The 23631-nt window shown below is 53.2% G+C and overlaps 1 protein-coding gene across 2 annotated transcripts in view; it reads right to left on the minus strand.

Annotated features, from left to right (window-relative positions):
• KIF19 (kinesin family member 19) overlaps positions 1-23631 on the minus strand; it is a 75096-nt gene that overhangs the window by 20683 nt on the left and 30782 nt on the right. For both annotated transcript variants that reach the window (XR_012789879.1, XM_075580076.1), the window contains exons 4-11: positions 15713-15800; positions 14948-15084; positions 9649-9774; positions 8095-8289; positions 5631-5777; positions 4534-4656; positions 3661-3817; positions 2192-2366 (exon numbers count right to left, since the gene is read on the minus strand). Coding sequence is in view for 1 of the 2 variants with exons in the window: in XM_075580076.1 (XP_075436191.1) it covers positions 2192-2366; positions 3661-3817; positions 4534-4656; positions 5631-5777; positions 8095-8289; positions 9649-9774; positions 14948-15084; positions 15713-15800 (1148 nt within the window). In the remaining variant the exon portion in view is untranslated. The remainder of the gene's footprint in view (positions 1-2191; positions 2367-3660; positions 3818-4533; positions 4657-5630; positions 5778-8094; positions 8290-9648; positions 9775-14947; positions 15085-15712; positions 15801-23631) is intronic.

Raw genomic sequence — 23631 nt, forward strand, 5'->3', positions numbered from 1 at the left:
GAGAGGGGGGGGAGTGTTGTACTTATTTTTGGGGGGGTGTGTGTGTGTGTGTGTGTGTGTGTGTGTGTGACCTTTGGCCCGTCACTCCGCCTCAGGCCAATGAAAGGTGTGCGGGGGCGGGCGGGCCAAGGGAGCAATCTCATTGGCCTGGCCCAAGGTCCAATGTGATTGCCGCTAGGGACACAGGGAGACACATACAGACAAAGACACATAGGACGCTTTCAGAAATATATAGATAGATACCCTGTTCACTTATGTAACTGTATTTGTAACCATGTATCTGTCATCATAACTCTGTGCCCAGGACATACCTGAAAACGAGAGGTAACTCTCAATGTATTACTTCCTGGTAAGATCAAACAAGAGGGTTATGTCTAGCACACCTAAAAGTGTATAATAAAGCAATATACTTGCAGTTTGAGGTACCGGTGCTCTGAAAAAACCTGTCTGGTGTAGTTTCAAGATGTAAGAACAAACAGGAGGATCCAGGGAACTACGGGATTGTTGAAAATAAATTTATTCTAGGCACACACAGCGTTTCGAGCTGTACAAAGCTCTCTCTCAAGTGACTGGCCAGTCACTTTGTACAGCTCGAAACGCTGTGTGTGCCTAGAATAAATTTCTTTTCTACAATCCTGTAGTTCCCTGGATCCTCCTGTTTGTTCTTACTTCCTGATACAACATTTTATAAATAATTACAATTTTAGAGGGGGCCATCGCTCCTGCGCCTCTCACTTCATATCAGCAGGAGGCATCGGTCCTAGTGATATCTAATGCCATCAAGGGAAGGCATCGTCCTACATATCTCACTGTGCCAGGTGGAGGAATTGCTCGTATATATATATATATATCTCACTCTGTGTCACATGGAGGCATTCTTCCTATTTATCTCACCCCTCATCAGGTGGAGGCAATCCTTCTATATATCTCACGTCGTGTCAGTTGGAGGCATTTCTCCTATATATGTCACTGTGTCAGGTGGTGGCATCGCTCCTATATATCTCACTCTGTGCCCAGTGGAGGCATCGCTCCTATATATCTCACACTGTGCCAGGTGGAGGCATCGCTCCTATATATCTCACTCTTTGCCAGGTGGAGGTATTCCTCCTATATATATATATATATCTCACTCTGTGCCAGGTGGAGGCATCGCTCCTATATATATCACCCTGTGCCAGGTGGAGACATCACTCCTATATATATATATATATATCACTCTGTGCCAGGTGGAGGCATCACTCCTATATATTATCTCACTCTGTGCCAGGTAGAGGCATCGCTCCGACATATCTCACTCTGTGCCAGGTGGAGGCATCGCTCCTACATATCTCACTCTGTGCCAGGTTAAGGCATCGCTCCTACATATCTCACTTTGTGCCAGGTGGAGGCATCGCTCCGATATATATCTCACTCTGTGCCAGGTGGAGACATCTCTCCTACATATCTCACTGTGCCAGGTGGAGGAATTGCTCGTATATATATATATCTCACTCTGTGTCACATGGAGGCATTCTTCCTATTTATCTCACCCCTCATCAGGTGGAGGCAATCCTTCTATATATCTCACGTCGTGTCAGTTGGAGGCATTTCTCCTATATATGTCACTGTGTCAGGTGGTGGCATCGCTCCTATATATCTCACTCTGTGCCCAGTGGAGGCATCGCTCCTATATATCTCACTGTGCCAGGTGGAGGCATCGCTCCTATATATCTCACTCTTTGCCAGGTGGAGGTATTCCTCCTATATATATATCTCTCACTCTGTGCCAGGTGGAGGCATAGCTCCTATATATATCACCCTGTGCCAGGTGGAGACATCACTCCTATATATATATATATATATATCACTCTGTGCCAGGTGGAGGCATCACTCCTATATATTATCTCACTCTGTGCCAGGTAGAGGCATCGCTCCGACATATCTCACTCTGTGCCAGGTGGAGGCATCGCTCCTACATATCTCACTTTGTGCCAGGTGGAGGCATCGCTCCTACATATCTCACTCTGTGCCAGGTAGAGGCATCGCTCCGAAATATCTCACTCTGCGCCAGGTGGAGGCATCGCTCCGATATATATATCTCACTCTGTGCCAGGTGGAGACATCGCTCCTACATATCTCACTCTGTGCCAGGTGGAGGCATCGGTCTGTGCCAGGTGGAGGTATTGCTACTTCATCTGTCCCCCTCACTTACTCTGCCACGATGAGGAAGTGGCGAGACGTTTCCATTTGTATATCCATGTGGTTGCTCTCCAGCTCCATCAGCTGCCTGCGGATCTCCATCTGCTCGCGGAAGGCCCGGATGAGCTGCTCCCTCAGCTGCTCCATCTCCTGCCGTTCGTAAGGTGATGAGTGGAGCTGCACCTCGGCTGAAAGGTGAAGAGAAGGACACAGCAATCAGGACCGGACCGGTGGGTGCTGGGGGTGGGGAAGAGGAGGACACGTTTGCAGGGATGTCTATATTAAGAAGAACCTTTGGGGTACTTTACTCGCAGTTAAAAGCACCGGGTCACTCACACACTGGATGAGCATCGTGTAAGATCTCCGGGTGGTGTGGGATACAGTCGCCCATCTGTAGACATCCTAACATTTCTATCCACTTTTGAAACTATGTTTACCTTCTTGTCTAGCTGATCCCCACAGGTTCTGGAATCCCAGAACCAGCACGCACTGGGATCTAAGTACTACAGGAACCAGCATGCACTGGGATCTAAGTACTACAGGAACCAGCATGCACTGGGATCTAAGTACTACAGGAACCAGCACGCACTGGGATCTAAGTACTACAGGAACCAGCACGCACTGGGATCTAAGTACTACAGGAACCAGCACGCACTGGGATCTAAGTACTACAGGAACTAGCATGCACTGGGATCTAAGTACTACAGGAACCAGCACGCACTGGGATCTAAGTACTACAGGAACCAGCATGCACTGGGATCTAAGTACTACAGGAACCAGCACGCACTGGGATCTAAGTACTACAGGAACCAGCATGCACTGGGATCTAAGTACTACAGGAACCAGCATGCACTGGGATCTAAGTACTACAGGAACCAGCATGCACTGGGATCTAAGTACTACAGGAACCAGCATGCACTGGGATCTAAGTACTACAGGAACCAGCACATACTGGTATCCAAGTACTACAGGAACCAGCATGCACTGGGATCTAAGTACTACAGGAACCAGCATGCACTGGGATCTAAGTACTACAGGAACCAGCACGCACTGGGATCTAAGTACTACAGGAACCAGCACATACTGGTATCTAAGTACTACAGGAACCAGCATGCACTGGGATCTAAGTACTACAGGAACCAGCACGCACTGGGATCTAAGTACTACAGGAACCAGCATGTACCTGGATCTAAGTACTACAGGAACCAGCACGCACTGGGATCTAAGTACTACAGGAACCAGCATGTACCTGGATCTAAGTACTACAGGAACCAGCATGCACTGGGATCTAAGTACTACAGGAACCAGCATGCACTGGGATCTAAGTACTACAGGAACCAGCATGCACTGGGATCTAAGTACTACAGGAACCAACATGCACTGGGAACTGAGAACTACAAGAGCCATAATGCATTGGGAGCTGAGAATTACAATAACCAGAATGCACTGCAGCTACTTCTGATTATGGGGAGCCGGAGTTACCTTGAATGTTGCGGATGTCGCTCCTCTCGCCCCTGGTCTTCTTAAGTCCCTGTTCGTCAATCTTCTGCTTGAGCCGGTGAATCTCATTCCGCAGGTCAGAGATGATGCTCGTGTACTGGGCGATGTGGTATGAGACGTTGAGAAGGTTCCTCTTGACCTAGAGGACCAAGAGAAGGCAGGAAGGTGAGAGAGAATAGAGCAGAGGTGGCCAACTCCAGTCCTCAAGGGCCACCAATAGGTCAGGTCTTAGCACAGGTGGTGCAGTCGTTGACTGAGCCACTGATTAAGCCACCTGTGCTGAAGCTGGGATATCCTTACAACCTGACCTCTTTGTGGCTTTTGTGGACTGGAGTTGGCCACCCCTGGAATAGAGAGAAGACAGCAAGATGGAGAAGTACAGAGAGGTGGAACAAGCAGGACACGATACAAGAGAGAGAAGGGCTGAGGTCAGAAGAGAGAGTGAGAGAAAGAGAGAAAGAAACAGAGAAAGAAGTAGAGAGAGGGACAGAGAGCGCATAGAAGAGAAAGAGAGCGCAAGAACGTAAATCATAAACGATCGAGAAGTGACGAACGTGTAAACGTAGAGAAAGGAAACAAGAAGAATCAAACCAGATATAGGAACACGGTGGTATAATATGAACAATATCCCCTGCCCCAAAAATTACCCCCAATGGAGACATTCATTTAATATGGTACTGTAAGGTCTACTAATTTGAATTCAATTGAATGTGCCCGAAGGCTTAACCCCATTTAGTAAATATGGCCTTTGATCCCCTTTGCTGTTTTAGGGGCCACTAGCAAATGACTTGGCCTTGGAGGCCCCTCCGGCCGTGGGATGGCTATGGAGCCGTGTGTGAGCGCACTCGTGTGTACCCGAGTCTTGATGTTTTTGGCACGGTCGGCGTAGGTGAGAGTGTTCCGGGACTCCTCAAAGGCAATGCTGGCAGGACTGATGTGAGCGATCATCACCGTACGGCTGTTCCCACCCAAGGAGTCCTGGCAAGGGAAGGACAAGCCGGTGAGGGACTGGGAAATTACCCCAGATACAAGGACAATGTCCAGTTTATTCAAGGTACACAGGTCTATATGATGCTATTCATATTTTTTTCTTACATAGCATTGACAGTGTATGTAGTGCTGTACATAGAAGGTTGCAGGCACAATAATTCCCTGCCCTGAAGAGCTTACACTCGTTTGTTGCCTGAGGAGAGTGAACACTGGGATTTGAACCCCTAGGATTCATGAAATGACCGTACGTGTGAAAATACCCATTTATGTGAAAGCCCGTTCATGAATCTTCCCCTGTGCATCCAGACTGGAGAAAAGCTGCTATAAAGAGTTATGTTTATCTTGTCAATATATCAAAGTGTTTTGCTCTATCTTTGACACCAGAGACGTGCAATCATGATTTGGGGAGGGTCAATCAGACAGGTTGGGTAGCGTCAATAAGACAGGTTGGGTAGGGCCAGCCAGAGAGGTTGGGAAGGGTCAATCTGAGCAGTTGGGTCCGGTCAATCAGACAGGTTGGCTCGGGTCAGAGAGGTTGGAAAGGGTCAATCAGAGAGGTTGGGTAGGGTCAATCAGAGAGGTTGGGTAGGGTCAATCAGAGAGGTTGGGTAGGGTCAATCAGAGAGGTTGGGTAGGGTCAATCAGAGAGGTTGGGTAGGGTCAATCAGAGAGGTTGGGTAGGGTCAATCAGAGAGGTTGGGTAGGGTCAATCAGAGAGGTTGGGTAGGGTCAATCAGAGAGGTTGGGTAGGGTCAATCAGAGAGGTTGAGTAGGGTCCGACAAGTTGGGTATGGTCAATCAGACAGGTCGGGTAGGGTCAATCAGAGAGATTGGGGAGGAGTTAAATGACTCCTATCTTCTCTAATATAAATCGTATCCTCCCTTGAAGTGAAACTCCCTTGACGAGTGGCCCTCTTGTATTGATCGCGGCGGGGAGCGTTGGGAACGGGCGGGCGGCGTACCTTCAGCAGCCTGGTCAGCTTGCTGTCTCGGTAGTTGACATATTTGTTGCCTCCTCGTTCACTCAGGGCGTTGATACAGTTCCCCAGCGCCAGCAGTGACCTGTTGATGTGGGCTCCTTCCTTCATACGCTGCCCTCGGTTCTGAGTCTGCAGCAACAGCCGGAGGAAGAGAGACGGAAAGATGAACCAGGGAGACACAGCAATTCAGGAAAGACGGGCGAGGGGCTGGCTTTGTCCTTCACCTTTCCCTAGTAGCCTAGTCTTCCTCTCTTTGACACAATGTATATGATGTGGAGGATTTGGGTTCTGAGCATACAGTGACCGTTTGTTAATTTCAGTTGGTCAACCATGAAGGTTAGCGACCTCCCCTCCCTGTTTCCAAGCTCGCCCATCCCAGCTTTTTGATTGCAGCTCTTGCTAAGCACCAGTAAATGACCGGTCTATAAGACAGCTCCCCCTCCATTATGGGAGCGGTGTGTAGGGGCAGCAGTGTAAGGGTCCTACAGATGGGCCATACCGGGAAATGGTTACAGGCTTAAAATACTTTGGCCAAAGAATTGCACTAAATGACCGTTGCTTAAGAGAAGTTATACAGATAAGTATTTAACTATACGTAGGGTGACCAGACGCCCCGTTCTTTTGGGACTTTGTCCCGACTTTTAATTTTTTAAATGTACCGTTTTTTTTCCGGCCGCGCGTGCACCTGCGTTTGATAACCTTTTCCCGGCCAGAGCAGACCGAGGGATGCACTAAGACTTACAGAGCCACTCAACTGGCGGCCGGTGGGCCAAACTCCGCCCGTGACCTTTGGTGCGACCTTTGTACGGTCTACTTTTGCTCATTTTACTTGTAGTGGCTCAGGCAGCGAAGCCCATTTTATTTAATTCACTTGTAAGCTAAGGTCATATAAATATATATATATATATATGGTGTGGGCGTTATAAGTGCTAACAAATCGTGGAAGCATAATAAGCTGCCAATCCTTTTAAATGACATTACAATACTGTTGTGGCCCTTTTGCTCCCAATTCTTTTTGGCTCTGATCTGCCCCCTTTTTGGAAAGCTAGTTGGCCCGGTCCTACCCCGTGCGGCAGCAGCTGTTCATGCATTACAGAGAGAGGGAAATATGATTATATTATTGATATTGTGCAGTGGAGGAGCAGTGGAGGGATGGGGGGGGCAGGGCAAGAATAATGGGTGCAGTAATAGATTTGTGTGAAAGTGGGGTTCAATGCAGAACTAGCAGGGGACGCGGTGATGGAGCAGAGGGGAATCCGTGGAAGGAGCGAGGCGCAGTGAAAGGGGTGTGGTGGGAGGTCAGTCAGTACTGGAATAGCAGAGTGAGCTGCAGGTACGGTGACAGAACTGTGTGTGTGTGTCTGTGTGTGTCTGTGTCTGTGTGTGTGTGTGTGTGTCTGTGTGTGTGTGTGTCTGTGTCTGTGTGTGTGTGTGTGTCTGTGTGTGTGTCTGTGTGTGTCTGTAAGCAGTGATGTCTTTACTGGAATAGCAGAGTGAGCTGCAGGTACGGTGACAGAACTGTCTGTGTCTGTGTGTGTGTGTCTGTGTGTCTGTCTGTGTGTGTGTGTGTGTGTGTGTGTGTGTGTGTGTGTGTGTGTGTGTGTGTGTGTGTGTAAGCAGTGCTGTCTTTATTGGAATAGCAGAGCGGACAGTGACATGTATTATGACTCTGCTTAGATACACACCCTTTTTTAACCCCTTCAGTGCCAGAACGCCGCCTGCCATATTAGCGCCAAAGACAGGTGCATGTCCCAGCACTTTTAACGCAGAAATAGAAGTGAGACCCTGGCATCTCAGAGCCACAAGGTGGCGCTGTCCCCTCTCTCACCAAAATAAACCCATCGCCAAGTTTGCGTTCAGCGACAGGAGACGCGCAAGCGCAGCCAGAGAGTCCTTTGTCCTCCTGAGCTCCGCATCAGGTTTCAAATAAAGAAGCAGGAGTCAGGAGAGACGGCAGGAGGGCTCGGCCTGGGATAAACCCTTTCACTGCCATAGAGGCGATGCATCGTGTCTCCTAGATTGCAAGCTCTTTGGAACAGGATTCCTCTCTGTATGCGGCTAGCACTGCGTATATAGCCAGCACCGTATCAGTACAAATATACGCATATACAAACGGCTAATGCCAGCAAAATGTTGCAGGCCCCCTCCCGAACTGATTATCAGCTAGATCCCTCAACATGTAACTGCCTGGAACCACACGGTTGGGTTGACGCCCCTTTAATCTAGAACCACAGAGGGAGGAGAATGTGACTCCTCTGGCCAGGTTCTAGGTTAGAGCTTTAACTTCCAGGATTTTTCAGCCTGAATCCCAATACCAAGGTGAGCTCCCAGGGGGCCCGGGCAAAGGTTGTCTATGAGTGCCAGCTGCCCTCTTATACATGGATCACAAAGTGGTCCAAGCAGGTGGCACCATGACAGGTCTAGGTTTGAGGACCCTGCGGGGTACCTGAGATGCCCTCTCCGATCCAGCCAGATCGATCATGAAGAGCCGGCCCACGCGGACCTCCTGTGTGATGTTCTTGACCCGGCTCTTCTGCCTCACGGTGACCTGCAGGATGGCGTGGGACCGGGAGGAGGTCTTGTTGGCCGCAGTGGGTTCTTGCGTCCTTTGCTTGTTTCCTTTCATCAGCAGCTGCATGATCTGAGGGGACACGCGTGACACAGGTGAGCTAGATTCCAGTGGCACTGCAGGAGGTTAGGTTACAGGACAGTGGAATGCAGAGGTAGGGAATTTAACCCCAAACTGATGTTTCTGTAGGGGGCAGGGGGTGCGGGGGAAGAGTGCAGGGACCTTAGCAAAGACAAATTAATTTGTATCTAAAGTACAACAATACTCCAGTTTTATGAGGAAAAGTGGCATAAGAAGCCCTGATCACATCCTAGCACCGTTCCTGATAATTGAGTTACCACTATAACGTTCAAGTTGATCTCTGGTGCCGTTCCCGTGAAATCCCCAGAAATATGGGATGGGTATCTGGCTCAGAGAGAAGTGACCAAAGATTGGACTCAATGGACATAGATCTTTCTTAACCTAAAGTACTATGTTACTACGCTACTACGTTACTACGTTACTATGTTACTTAGCCACCCCAAAGAAGAAGGTGGTCTCTGCTCCGCTCAGTGTGATTTTAATGTTTTCATTTTCGTACTGGAGGGGTGCTATCTGGGGGTAATATATTGGTAGGAACACGAGAGGAGAAAGATGCACTCAACCTCCACTAATAATTGATATAAAATAAACAAATGTTATTATATTAATCAAGAAAAACATAGAGTGGGAACTTGTCGTGCTGGTATGTGGCATTGATGCCTCATGTGGGATAACGTCAGTGAGTGCTAGATTGCCAGTGTTGATCTCCCTGTAATTGGGTACTCTGCTAAATAAAGTCAGCGATGAGTAGATGTTTGTTAATATGCTGTCACGTATCACATAGGTTAATACCCTTAATGTTCAAACAGCTAGATGGCTGAAATGCTCTCGATAGGCAACACTATATCTCAGAGTATGAAGATTGGTAAGCACAGGGTTAAGCGTAGCAAGATGAAAACAGTTCCACAGATCCTCCCCCCCGGTATTGAGATGTCAAGTGTTAATAGCTTTAAATAAAGTGCCCCATCAGAGCCAGATCCTCTGAAATCTCCCCAAATGGTGTAAATATTCATTTCACTGTGATATATCCTGAATATAATTAGCTATACCAGAGAACTGAAGCCTACGATGGATCAAAGGTCAGTGGATACCACTGAGGGACCACATCTTTCGGGAGTCCTTTTTCCGCTCGTGTTCCTACGTAGCCAACCCAACCTAACCCAGCCGGCCACGATGGATCTTATTTATCATGTTGCCCTTTCCCCTATTGTTTTGTACGCCTTTTCTTGACTATATGAAAAGTTTGCGGAAGAAATGCCACCCGTCCCCACGTCAGCATAGTCCCCCGTCTCCCTCTGAAGCTTGGAGAGGGGGCCCCCCGTTTCTGAACATCCCAAAACTAAAGATGACCTCTTTGGCGTTGATGGTGGACACCTCCGTAATGCCGGCTACTTGGATCACGCCCTTGGAGTCCTCCCGCAGATCCAGGTAACCCAGCGATGGGTTCAGTAGATCCCGGATCATCTCATTGTAGATCTGTTTGGGGACAAGAAGCCAGACGTGACTCAGCGGGAGGACGCGGAGCTGTCTCGGAGCCAGTTTGATGGATACAGAATCTGCCCCCACTCATCAGACCAGAATAGTAGACAGATAGTAGATTTAAGGAATACATTTATTGGTTGACGCGCCGTTCCCATTATTGGGGCATTCAATACGAAGGGTATATACCCCCTTATATCTGCCCACGTAGCCACAGAATTGACAGCCTCTGGGCCAAAGGGGCGGTTGCAGAAACCCTCTGGCGCTGCAGGGGTTATTGGCTCCTTCACGCTTCCCATCTGATTTCACGCTTCTGTTCCCCCTGGTTTCCTGGTGTGGCGATTATCTGGCTGCCCTTCCAGCGAGTCTAATGTGTCAATATTGCACCGGGCAATAAAGCTCTGACACAGAATCTCACCTGTGCCGGTCACCAGGGAGATTATCTGCCCGATAACGCAGGGCCGCTGCGCGATAGGCTATGCAGGCGGCGTGGGCAACGGAGAAGGTGTTCGGAGACATTTGAGCTATGGAGATGCGTGCAGTGTTTGTGTTTATCAATGTGAATCTGATCCACAAGACGCTCCTCAGGCTAACAATGTCCTTTCTTGGAGACGAGGGAGTGACGGAGTGAATCATGTTATCATCGTGCAAACAAGACATGGTACCAACTCCGTTTCTGCTTCTCAACCTGCCCGGGCAGCCACATGGGGCGTGCACCCCTCAACCTGCCTGGGCAGCCACATGGGGCGTGCACCCCTCAACCTGCCTGGGCAGCCACATGGGGCGTGCACCCCTCAACCTGCCTGGGCAGCCACATGGGGCGTGCACCCCTCAACCTGCCCGGGCAGCCACATGGGACGTGCACCCCTAAATCTGCCTGGGCAGCCACATGGGACGTGCACCCCTAAATCTGCCCGAGCAGCCACATGGGACGTGCACCCCTAAATCTGCCCGAGCAGCCACACGGGGCGTGCACCCCTCAACCTGCCCCGGCAGCCACACGGGGCGTGCACCCCTCAACCTGCCCGAGCAGCCACACGGGGCGTGCACCCCTCAACCTGCCCGGGCAGCCACACGGCACGTGCACCCCTCAACCTGCCCGGGCAGCCACACGGGGCGTGCACCCTCAACCTGCCCGGGCAGCCACACGGCACGTGCACCCCTCAACCTGCCCGGGCAGCCACATGGGACGTGCACCCCTAAATCTGCCCGGGCAGCCACACGGGGCGTGCATCCCTCAACCTGCCCGGGCAGCCACACGGGGCGTGCACCCCTCAACCTGCCCGGGCAGCCACATGGGACGTGCACCCCTAAATCTGCCCGAGCAGCCACACGGGGCGTGCACCCCTCAACCTGCCCGGGCAGCCACACGGGGCGTGCACCCCTCAACCTGCCCGGGCAGCCACACGGGGCGTGCACCCCTCAACCTGCCCGGGCAGCCACATGGGACGTGCACCCCTCAACCTGCCCGGGCAGCCACATGGGACGTGCACCCCTCAACCTGCCACATGGGATGTGCACCCCTCAACCTGCCCGGGCAGCCACACAGGACGTGCACCCCTCAACCTGCCCGGGCAGCCACATGGGACGTGCACCCCTCAACCTGCCTGGGCAGCCACACGGGGCGTGCACCCCTCAACCTGCCACATGGGACGTGCACCCCTCAACCTGCCCGGGCAGCCACATGGGACGTGCACCCCTCAACCTGCCTGGGCAGCCACATGGGGCGTGCACCCCTCAACCTGCCACATGGGACGTGCACCCCTCAACCTGCCCGGGCAGCCACACAGGACGTGCACCCCTCAACCTGCCCGGGCAGCCACATGGAGCGTGCACCCCTCAACCTGCCCGGGCAGCCACATGGGACATGCACCCCTCAACCTGCCTGGGCAGCCACACCAGGTCGTGCACCCCTAAATCTGCCTGTGCAGTTACACGGGACGTGCACCCCTCAACCTGCCTGAGCAGCCACGAAGAACGTGCACCCCTAAATCTGCCTGGGCAGCCACGCGGGACGTGAACCCCTAAATCTGCCTGACCTGCTGGGACCCCAGAAGTATCCAAATATCCAGCAACGTGTTACTTATAATTGTACATTTCTGTTCCCGTGTCGGCACTGGGGATTATTCACGGACGTCTGTGGCGTGCAAAACCCGGGGCACAATCAGTGCAAAGGAACAGCACCAGATTTATAAACGGAAAATCGATTTACTTTAACAGGATTTGTTTTCCCTGATAAATCTGCTGCTGTTATCTGGTACCAGTTTTTACCCCCTGGGGGCTTCAGTAAATTGACCCCAATAAGTCCTTAGGCGACCAATATGTTATATCCTAGGACTGGTAACTTCAAAGCAAGAGAAATAGGGATTACTAGCTGAGAGACCCGGCGTTGCCCGGGATGTAAATGCGTAGTAGGTAGTATTATTTATAAATGGTGGAACAATAGGTGAGTATTTGTTGTAAAGGTTTCATAATAATGTTGAAAAGAAAGATGGAAGAAAATGTAATACGATGTTGTATAAAAATGGTTTATTGTAAACACACCACAGTACAATGTATATTTTGGTGACATAAGTGATGTGAAAATGTGAGGCGTGTGTCTTCCTAGGGTGTGAGCGTGTGTGAGGCGGCGGATGGGTGTTCAGTACGGGTGGCGCGTGGGTAGTGAGTGCTGGCTGTGGGTTGGGTCCTGCTAGGGTGTGAGGCGGCGGGTGTGTGGCGAGTGTGGGTGACAGCTGGTCAGTGATATTGTTGCGTAGGGGCAGGATGCGGCAGGTGTGTGTCGAGTGTGTGGGTTGTCTGTTGAATGCGTGCGGCGGGTGGGGGGAGGTGGGAGGTGGTGTGAAGGGGAGGAGGTGGGAAGGGGAAGGGGGGGTGGAGGCGGTGGGAAGGGGGGGTGGAGGCGGTGGGAAGGGGGGGGGGAGGCGGTGGGAAGGGGGGGGAGGCGGTGGGAAGGGGGGGCTGAGGCGGTGGGAAGGGGGGGGGAGGCGGTGGGAAGGGGGGGGGAGGCGGTGTGAAGGGGCGGGAGGCGGTGGGAAGGGGGGGGGGAGGCGGTGGGAAGGGGGGTGGAGGCGGTGGGAAGGGGGGGGAGGCGGTGGGAAGTGGGGGAGGCGGTGGGAAGGGGGGGGAGGCGGTGGGAAGGGGGGGGAGGCGGTGGGAAGGGGGGGGAGGCGGTGGGAAGGGGAGGTGGGAGGGGGAGGTGAAGGGGGGTGGAGGGGAGGTGAAGGGGGGTGGAGGGGAGGTGAAGGGGGGTGGAGGGGAGGTGAAGGGGGGTGGAGGGGAGGTGAAGGGGGGTGGAGGGGAGGTGAAGGGGTGTGGAGGGGAGCTGAAGGGGGTGTGGAGGGAGGTGAAGGGGGCGTGGAGGGGAGGTGAAGGTGGTGTGGAGGGGAGGTGAAGGTGTAGAGGAGGTGGAGGGGGGGGGGGTGGCGGGGAGGTGAAGGGGGGGGGTGGCGGGGAGGTGAAGGGGGGGGTGGCGGGGAGGTGAAGGGGGGGGGGGTGGCGGGGAGGTGAAGGGGGGGGGTGGCGGGGAGGTGAAGGGGGTGTGGAGTGGAGGTGAAGGGGGGGTGGAGTGGAGGTAAAGGGTAGGTGAGGGGGGGTGGAGGGGAGGTGAAGGGGGTGGAGGGGAGGTGAAGGGGGGGTGGAGGGGGGGTGGAGGGGAGGTGAAGGGGGGGTGGAGGGGAGGTGAAGGGGGGTGGCGGGGAGGTGAAGGGGGGGGGTGGCAGGGAGGTGAAGGGGGGTGGCGGGGAGGTGAAGGGGGGTGGAGGGGAGGTGAAGGGGGGTGGAGGGGAGGTGAAGGGGGGTGGAGGGGAGGTGAAGGGGAGGTGAAGGGGAGGTGGAGGGGAGGTGAAGGGGGGTGGAGGGGAGGTGAAGGGGGGGTGGAGGGCAGGTGAAGGGGGGTGGAGGGCAGGTGAAGGGGGGTGGAGGGGAGGTGAAGGGGGTGGAGGGGAGGTGAAGCGGGGTGGAGGGGGGGTGGAGGGGAGGTGGAGGGGAGGTGAAGGGGATGTGGAAGGGAGGGGAAGTGGAGTGAGGGGAGGTGAAGGGGTGGGTGAGGGGAGGTGAAGGGGGGTGAGGGGAGGTGAAGGGGGTGAGGGGAGGTGAAGGGAGGGGAGGTGAAGGGGGGGGTGGAGGGGAGGTGAAGGGGGGGGTGGAGGGAGGTGAAGGGGGGTGGAAGTGAGGGGAAGTGGAGTGAAGGGGGGTGAGGGGAGGTGAAGGGGGGTGAGGGGAGGTGAAGGCCGCTCACTCACCCGTCCGGCAGGTCCCACGTGGATCTGAGGCGGGAGGCAGCGTGTCGTGGCCGCTCCCCCGCTGTGTCCCGGGCGCTCGCTCCCCCGCTGACTGTAGGCGCGCCGGGGGGGGCGGGGGGACTGAAAGCGCGGGAACAGGGAGGCTTCCGGCCACCGCCGCGAGTGAGGCCACCGCCGCGAGTGAGGCCGCCGCCATCTTGGGCACTCGGTGCCGCGAGGCAGGCTGCCTGGCCACTGGCTGTTCCCCCGCCGGGGAGGGGGTGAGTTGTGAGCGCCGGGGAGGGGGGGCATGTATATGTGTGGGGGGGAGAGGTGGGAGATATAGAGGGGGGGGTCTCGCACGGCCGCTGACACTGGGTGGGGGGGCGCTGAATCGGTAATAATAGTGTGTGTCCCGCTGACTGTAGCGGCGCCGGGGGGGGGGGGAGCGGGGTGAAAGCGCGGGAGACACGGGGAGAGGAGGAGGGTGCGCGCGGGTCACGATGTTCAGGGAGGTGTGTGTGTGTGTGTGTGTGTGTGTGTGTGTGTGTGTGTGTGTGTGTGTGTGTGTGTGTGACACCGTGTGTGACACTGTGTGTGTGTGTGTGTGTGTGTGTGTGTGTGTGTGTGTGTGTGACACTGTGTGTGTGTGACACTGTGTGTGTGTGACACTGTGTGTGGTGACACTGTGTGTGGTGACACTGGTGTGTGTGTGTGTGTGGGTGTGTTTTTTTTGGCCCGTCACTCCGCCTCAGGCCAATGAGAGGTGTGCGGGGGCGGGCGGCCCAAGGGACCAATGAGATTTCCCTAGGGACACCGGACATCCAGGCAGGCAAACATACAGTGCTTTCACTAATATAGTATAAGATTGGGATTATGTAGGATGCGTTGCGGGCCCCGCTGGCAGACAAGGGGTCGTACAAGGTCCGGGGGACCCCTCCTCTTACCTCCAGGTAAGACATTGAGACCTCGTACTCCATATCATCGCTGGTCTCCTCGATGGCCTTGAAGAGGTCATTCAGTGTGCGGATATAAATTCCAGGCTCCCGATCCGTGCCCAGCATGGTGTAGGTCTTCCCACATCCTGTAGGGGGGCGGGAGGGGGGACGGAAGGGGTTTAGGACAGGGGTGGCTCAACTCTAGCCCTCAAGACCCTCCCACCCCCCTCCCCCCCCCCCCCTCCCCAACAGGTCAGGTTTTAAGGATAGCCCAGCTTCAGCACCAGAGAATAAAACAGGTACAGTCGGAGGTTTGGGGTGTGCAGAGAGGTTAAAGAGTCGCGAGAGTTCCAGAACCCTCCAAAAATACATATGTAAAAAATAAAAGGGATTAGGTCACGGTCATTATGGTCACCAGGCAGTTTCCTGCGGGAGGGCCAATCAGTGATCACTTCCTGTCAGTGGCCATCTTTGGGCTTCTATCAATCAATGTTTGTTTGTTTTGCATGCTGAGAACCCAAGCCTCGCGAAAGGAGGCCTATCTCATTTTTTTCTGGGATAAAACAACATGGCCGACAGAAACTGGACCACATCCAAGTCATCGCTTTGCTGTACATAGACTGTGTGTGTGCGGGACAGTTAAAAGGCGAGATCATAAACAACAAAACACGTGGGCCGTGACTTTCCGCTTTAACCACGTCACTGCCGCTGGGCCTGGAGCCCGTTGCTCTGCGTGCTAGCAGTGAAGGGGTTAAGGTGATGGGAATTACACACCTGTGGGGCCGTAGGCAAATACGGTGGCGTTGTATCCGGAGATCACTCCTTCAATCAGGCCTTTGGTGGTCTGCCGATACACTGTGTCCTGTGAGAGTTGGGAGAGAGCGTTGAAATTGGGTTAATGGCAGAGGGACCCTGGCGGGTTTCTCATTATGCTAAGTCACTTGAGGACCCGCTCACTCCTTGATCTCTCTCAATGTAGCACAGTGTCACTCCCAAGCCAGTGTCACTCGTTGGAAGAGCAGTCTTCCTCTTTTGGAACGAGTCTCACTCATTGGAAGGTAGGGTCATGAATTTGTGGGCAGCCTCGCTGTAAAGAAGTCTCACTCATGTGGAGCAAGTTGTACTTATTCCAAGTGAGTCCCACTCATGTGGACCTAGTCTACCTCTTGTGGACGGCTGCCTCACCTGCTGGGAGGTAGCCTCACACACTCATTGGAGAGCTCTCTAACCTTTTGAAAGGCAGTCTCCATAGCCCGATGGAAGTCTTACTCACTGGATGTCTTACACGTTACTGCTTTCTGGGCCACTGGCATGTTTATATTCTCCACCGAGCAGCTCTTTCAGAGCGGAGTACCCAGTGAAGGGGATAGGAGTCCAGGTGGGGAGATGTAGGAGGTACCAGATGAGTAGAAGTGAAGAGGTAACAGGAGCCCAGAGCAGCCACATGATCCCTCCAAGGAGGTAACTCTATCTCTAGCTGGCCTTGGGTTTCCTCTCTCCCCTTTCTTATTGAAGAGACTCGTGGATAAGAGGCCGGGGGTCAAAGGCAGAGATTCCTCGCAAAGACAGGGAGGAGAGAGTGACAGAAAGGGAGAGCAGGAGTGTCCGGCTAGAGAACCCCAATAACAGAGACGGAGTATGACCCGGCACGCTACATTCCGGCACAAAGGGGATTAATGCGGAGTATGAGGTTAGACCAAGAGTGGCCAACTCCCGTCCTAAAGGGCACCAACACGGTTTGCAGGATATCCCTGCTTCAGCACAGGTGGCTCAATCAGCTGCTGCTTCAGCACAGGTGACTCAGCCTTCAACTGAGCCACTGATTGAGCCACCTGTGCTGAAACAGGGATATCCTGAAAACCTGAACTGTTGGTGGCCCTTGAGGACTGGAGTTGGCCGCCCCTGGGTTAGACCATAGGGCAAGAAGGCTGTAAGGAGAAGACAGAATGGAAGTCAATCTCCAGAGATAGAACTCCTAAAAAACATGATTTAGGTCCCAGCTGTAGGCACTGGCTGCAAAGGAAAGAATAAGTCGCCCTTATACGTTATCCCAAAGATAAAGAGCGTATGGGAAACTGATCACAGAAGGGAAAGCCAGGGTGGAGAGAGGATATGCAGGAATCGGGGATAATGCTTTGTTTTAATGTATATACTTGTGCTTTGGGAGAGAGATACTTTGTCTAGAGCAGGGGCTCGTCCTCATCACATAGGGGCAACGCTGCACTGCACTAGTGATCTTTATCGCTCGCTGGGCTTAGCACGACGAGGAACGTCTGTGTACCAGACTCCACGTTCACTCAAAGAAGAAAGTGCAAAGAGAATCGCTGTGAGAGCAGAGAAAGCAAACGCATGATGGGGAGAGAGAGAGGTGGGGGAGAGAGAGAGGTGGGGAGAGAGAGAGATGGGGAGAGAGAGAGAGATGGGAGAGAGAGATGGGGAGAGAGAGAGAGATGGGGAGAGAGAGAGAGATGGGGAGAGAGAGATGGGGAGAGACAGAGAGATGGGGAAGACAGAGAGATGGAGAGAGAGATGGGAGAGAGAGAGATGGGGCGAGAGAAAGAGAGATGTGGAGAGAGAGAGAGATGTGGAGAGAGAGAGAGAGAGAGAGAGAGAGAGATGGGGAGAGAGAGAGAGAGAGAGAGGACGGGAGAGAGGAGGATGGGGAAGGGAGGAGAGAGAGAAGAGGGGAGAGAGGAGGATGGGGAAGGAGAGAGAGAGAGGAGGGGAGAGAGGAGGATGGTGAAGGAGAGAGAGAGAGGAGAGAGAGAGAAGAGGGGAGAGAGGAGGATGGGGAAGGAGAGAGAGAGAGAGGAGGGGAGAGAGGAGGATGGGGAAGGAGAGAGAGAGAGAGGAGGGGAGAGAGGAGGATGGGAAGGAGAGAGAGAGAGGAGGGGAGAGAGGAGGATGGGGAAGGAGAGAGAGAGAGAGGAGGGGAGAGAGGAGGATGGGAAGGAGAGAGAGAGAGAGGGGAGAGAGGAGGATGGTGAAGGAGAGAGAGAGGAGGGGAGAGAGGAGGATGGGAAGGAGAGAGAGAGAGAAGAGGGGAGAGAGGAGATGGGGAAGGAGAGAGAGAGAGAGAGAGGAGGGGAGAGAGGAGGATGGGGAAGGAGAGAGAGAGAAGGAGAGAGAAGGGATGGTGAAGGGAGAGAGAGAGGAGGGGAGAGAGAGGATGGTGAAGGAGAGAGAGAGTGAGGAGGGAGGGAGGAGGATGGGAAAGGAGGAAAGAGAGAGAGGAGGGGAGGGAGGAGTATGGGGAAGGAGAGAGAGAGGAGGATGGGGAAGGAGAGAGAGAGAGGAGGGGAGAGAGTGAGGATGGGGAAGGAGAGAGAGAGAGAAGAGGGGAGAGAGGAGGATGGGGAAGGAAGAGAGAGAGAGAGAGGAGGGGAGAGAGGAGGATGGGGAAGGAGAGAGAGAGGAGGGGAGAGAGAAGGATGGTGCAAGGAGAAGAGAGAGAGGAGGGGTAGAGAGGAGGATGGTGAAGGAGAGAGAGAGAGAGGAGGGGAGGAGGAGTATGGGAAGGAAGGAGAGAGAGAGAGGAGGAGATGGAAGGAGAGAGAGAGAGGAGGATGGGGGAGAGAGTAGGATGGGAAGAAGAGGAGAGAAATGTGCAAAGAGGGAACTCGGATAAAGAGGGAGGCAGGAGGGGGAGTATAGAGACAGGAGGAAGAGAGGAGGACGGGGAATATAGAGAAAGGGAGAGGAGGAGGACGTTAAAGCGAGATTACATGCGGCAAAGAGAGAGCGAGATTACACGGCAGAGAGAGAGAGAGCGAGATAACACGGGCAGAGAGAGAGAGAGCGAGATAACACGGGCAAAGAGAGCGAGATTACACGGGGCAGAGAGAGAGAGCGAGATACACGGGCAGAGACAGAGAGCGAGATTACACGGGGAGAGAAAGCGAGATTACACGGGCAGAGAGAGCGAGAGCGAGATTACACGGGCAGAGAGAGCGAGATTACACAGGCAGAGCAGAGAGGGAGATTACACGGGGAGAGAGAGAGATTACACGGGCCAGAGAGAGAGCGAGATACACGGCAGAGAGAGAGCAAGATAACATGAGCAGAGAGCGAGATAAAATGGGCAGAGAGAGATTACATGGGCAGAGAGAGAGATTACATGGGCAGAGAGAGAGATTACATGGGCAGAGAGAGAGATTACATGGGCAGAGAGAGAGATTACATGGGCAGAGAGCGCGAGATTACATGGGCAGAGAGAGCGAGATTACATGGGCAGAGAGAGCGAGATTACATGAGCAGAGAGCGAGATTACATGGGCAGAGAGAGCGAGATTACATGGGCAGAGAGAGCGAGATTACATGGGCAGAGAGATAGATTACATGGGCAGAGAGATAGATTACATGGGCAGAGAGATAGATTACATGGACAGAGAGAGCGAGATTACATGGGCAGAGAGATAGATTACATGGGCAGAGAGATAGATTACATGGGCAGAGAGAGCGAGATTACATGGGCAGAGAGAGAGAGAGAGAGAGATTACATGGGCAGAGAGAGCGAGATTACATGGGCAGAGAGAGCGAGATTACATGGGCAGAGAGAGCGAGATTACATGGGCAGAGAGAGAGATTACATGGGCAGAGAGAGAGAGAGATTACATGGGCAGAGAGAGCGAGATTACATGGGCAGAGAGAGCGAGATTACATGGGCAGAGAGAGCGAGATTACATGGGCAGAAAGATAGATTACAGGGCAGAGAGATAGATTACATGGGCAGAGAGAGAGCAAGTTTACATGGGCAGAGAGATAGATTACATGGGCAGAGAGAGAGAGCGAGATTACATGGGCAGAGAGAGAGCAAAATTACATGGGCAGAGAGAGCGAGATTACACGGGCAGAGAGAGAGATTACATGGGCAGAGAGATAGATTACATGGGCAGAGAGATAGATTACATGGACAGAGAGAGCGAGATTACATGGGCAGGGCAGAGAGAGAGATTACATGGGCAGAGAGAGCGAGATTACATGGGCAGAGAGAGAGCGAGATTACATGGGCAGAGAGAGAGCGAGATTACATGGGCAGAGAGCGAGATTACATGGGCAGAGAGAGAGCGAGATTACATGGGCAGAGAGAGAGCGAGATTACATGGGCAGAGAGAGCGAGTTTACATGGGCAGAGAGAGCGAGATTACATGGGCAGAGAGAGCGAGATTACATGGGCAGAGAGAGCGAGATTACATGGGCAGAGAGAGCGAGATTACATGGGCAGAGAGAGAGCGAGATTACATGGGCAGAGAGAGCGAGATTACATGGGCAGAGAGAGCGAGATTACATGGGCAGAGAGAGCGAGATTACATGGGCAGAGAGAGAGCGAGATTACAAGGGCAGAGAGAGCGAGATTACATGGGCAGAGAGATAGATTACATGGGCAGAGAGATAGATTACATGGGCAGAGAGAGCGAGATTACATGGGCAGAGAGATAGATTACATGGGCAGAGAGAGCGAGATTACATGGGCAGAGAGATAGATTACATGGGCAGAGAGAGCGAGATTACATGGGCAGAGAGATAGATTACAGGTCAGAGAGATAGATTACATGGGCAGAGAGAGCGAGATTACATGGGCAGAGAGATAGATTACATGGTCAGAGAGCGAGATTACATGGGCAGAGAGAGAGCGAGATTACATGGGCAGAGAGAGAGCGAGATTACATGGGCAGAGAGAGCGAGTTTACATGGGCAGAGAGAGCGAGATTACATGGGCAGAGAGAGCGAGATTACATGGGCAGAGAGAGCGAGATTACATGGGCAGAGAGAGAGCGAGATTACATGGGCAGAGAGAGCGAGATTACATGGGCAGAGAGAGCGAGATTACATGGGCAGAGAGAGCGAGATTACATGGGCCGAGAGAGAGCGAGATTACATGGGCAGAGAGAGCGAGATTACATGGGCAGAGAGATAGATTACATGGGCAGAGAGATAGATTACATGGGCAGAGAGAGCGAGATTACATGGGCAGAGAGAGCGAGATTACATGGGCAGAGAGAGAGAGAGATTACATGGGCAGAGAGAGATTACATGGGCAGAGAGAGCGAGATTACATGGGCAGAGAGAGCGAGATTACATGGGCAGAGAGAGCGAGATTACATGGGCAGAGAGAGCGAGATTACATGGGCAGAGAGAGCGAGATTACATGGGCAGAGAGAGAGAGAGAGATTACATGGGCAGAGAGAGAGAGCGAGATTACATGGGCAGAGAGAGCGAGATTACATGGGCAGAGAGAGAGAGCGAGATTACATGGGCAGAGAGAGAGAGAGAGAGAGAGATTACATGGGCAGAGAGAGCGAAAGGAAGAGCGTACATCAGGAAATAAGGCCATATTAACTAAGCACTGCTATGCAATAAGACCCATTCCGGCCCCGGCACTGGGAAGGGCTGTAGCTCCGCATGTTAAATAATGGGCCATGGGGCTGAGCGTGAGCGGGTCAGTGCAGATTAGGCTCCAGGGAGACAGAGACGAGACGTACACACGAGAGAGAAGCAGAGACCTTCCCGCCGCCCCCCTGTGCTGCACGAGGGTCGTTGTACACCTGGATTTTTAACTCCTTCCATGCCAGGGAATAAATCGGGTCCCAATCCACCCAATAGAGATTTTAGCTCCACTTGTTTGAATGGAGCTCAACTCTTCCCCAGCACTGGGCAGTGGCTTCACACCGCATCAAGAGGGGTCAGGGCCATGGGTCTGAAAAAGGGCTAAAAATCCCACTGCACTGGGGGAAATCTACCACTGGCATTTTTATTGAACTCCTTCCTATCCTCGGCTGACCCCTTCATATCCTCGGCTGACCGCTTGCTATCCTCTGCTGACCGCTTCCTATCCTCGGCTGACCGCTTGCTATCCTCTGCTGACCGCTTCCTATCCTCGGCTGACCGCTTCCTATCCTCGGCTGACCGCTTCCTATCCTCGGCTGACCCCTTCATATCCTCGGCTGACCGCTTCATATCCTCGGCTGACCGCTTGCTATCCTCGGCTGACCGCTTGCTATCCTCGGCTGACCGCTTCCTATCCTCGGCTGACCGCTTCCTATCCTCGGCTGACCCCTTCCTATCCTCGGCTGACCCCTTCCTATCCTCGGCTGACCCCTTCCTATCCTCGGCTGACCCCTTCCTATCCTCGGCTGACCGCTTCCTATCCTCGGCTGACCGCTTCCTATCCTCGGCTGACCGCTTCCTATCCTAGGCTGACCCCTTCCTATCCTCGGCTGACCGTTTCCTATCCTCGGCTGACCGCTTCCTATCCTCCACTGACCCTTCTGTAGATGTTGGCAGGTAACAAGGACCCATCTGTTAGGCCGCGGAGCAGAGACGGTACCAGGAGAGGCGCCAGTCTCTCTGTCTCCTCTGGAACACGTCCTCCTCCCCCGACCTTCCTCTATTCCCGGGGCAGCCTGGTCCTAGCCACGGCTGCGGGTTGTTTTACACATGGGTACCCAAATATTTTGTTGCACATCCCTTGCAGTTAAGTCGTTAACAATAGTGAGAGAAAGCACAAGGGATAGTGCCGCTGGGGGACGGATTCCTGGAAAATCTAGCTAATGGTTACTGGCACCGTGCCAGTCTGTGCCTTGGGGAACCCGGGCATGCCAGCTGAGCCAAACTCTGTGTGCCGCGTCTCTCCATCATACACAGGAAGAGAAAGACTGTGTCTCATATCAGATCTGTGTTATCCATTTATTAGGGATGGTGACGGTAACATAACAGTAACATGATGCAATTTGTGTTGTCCTATATAGCAAACTCTTCTCGTTACACCCTTACTCATCTCTTGCTCCTTTTACCTGTAACTACACCATAAGGGGCTCCCCGGCACAAAATTTAGTGGGCCCTTCACATAACACGTTTGAAACTCCAAAGTCATCAGAACTGAACACACACACGTGACAACTGGGACTGTACTGTACAAGTGACTATGCATGACTCACCACCATCACCGCGCCTGCACATGTAGCCAGTAACACTGTTTTTTCGAGATCTGATCCGTCACTCTGATCGTAGGTCGAGCCGGCCGCTCATGTGAATGACTCACCCCATCAACGCACATGCGCGTGTAGCGAGTCACTGGCTGCATGCGCGGCGATGGCCGGTGAGTCATTCATACGAGCGCCCGGCTCGACCTACGATCAGAGTAACGGATCGGTTCTCGAAAAAACAGTGCCACTGTTTTTCGAGATCCGATCCGTTCTAAACTCTGATTGTGGGTCGAACCGGGTGTTCGTGTGATGATCCATCAAAAGTCGGGAGGGTCTGGGCTCCCTTCGGCGCCCTCCCCCGAGTTGGGGTCCCCAGGACCTGCCCGGGCGGTAGTTACGCTACTACATTTACCTCTCCAGCCCTCTCCTAACTCAACCCCTTTTCACTAATCTCTCCCTACCTATGGATCGCTCTTCCACTCAATATCCACCATGCACCTCCATTTTCCCCAATTCAAAGCCCAGCCGAAAAACTCACCTCCTAAAAGAAGCTACTACGACCTCCAGATGCCCTTGACCTCCCTGACAGCACTTTTAATAATGCACTTTTACGCCTATGTCTCTAAGCTTCCCAACTTACCACTTAAATCGTAATCTCTTCAGGGCAGGGTCATTCATTGACCTCATAGTGTAATTTTGTAAAGCGCTGTGTATACTGCTGCCCTCCCTTCCCCTCTCCTCTCAGGGGTTCTCTCTCTTCCCCTCGCCT

Source organism: Ascaphus truei, chromosome 22 (genome assembly GCF_040206685.1).
Source record: "Ascaphus truei isolate aAscTru1 chromosome 22, aAscTru1.hap1, whole genome shotgun sequence".
Classification (NCBI taxonomy): domain Eukaryota; kingdom Metazoa; phylum Chordata; class Amphibia; order Anura; family Ascaphidae; genus Ascaphus; species Ascaphus truei.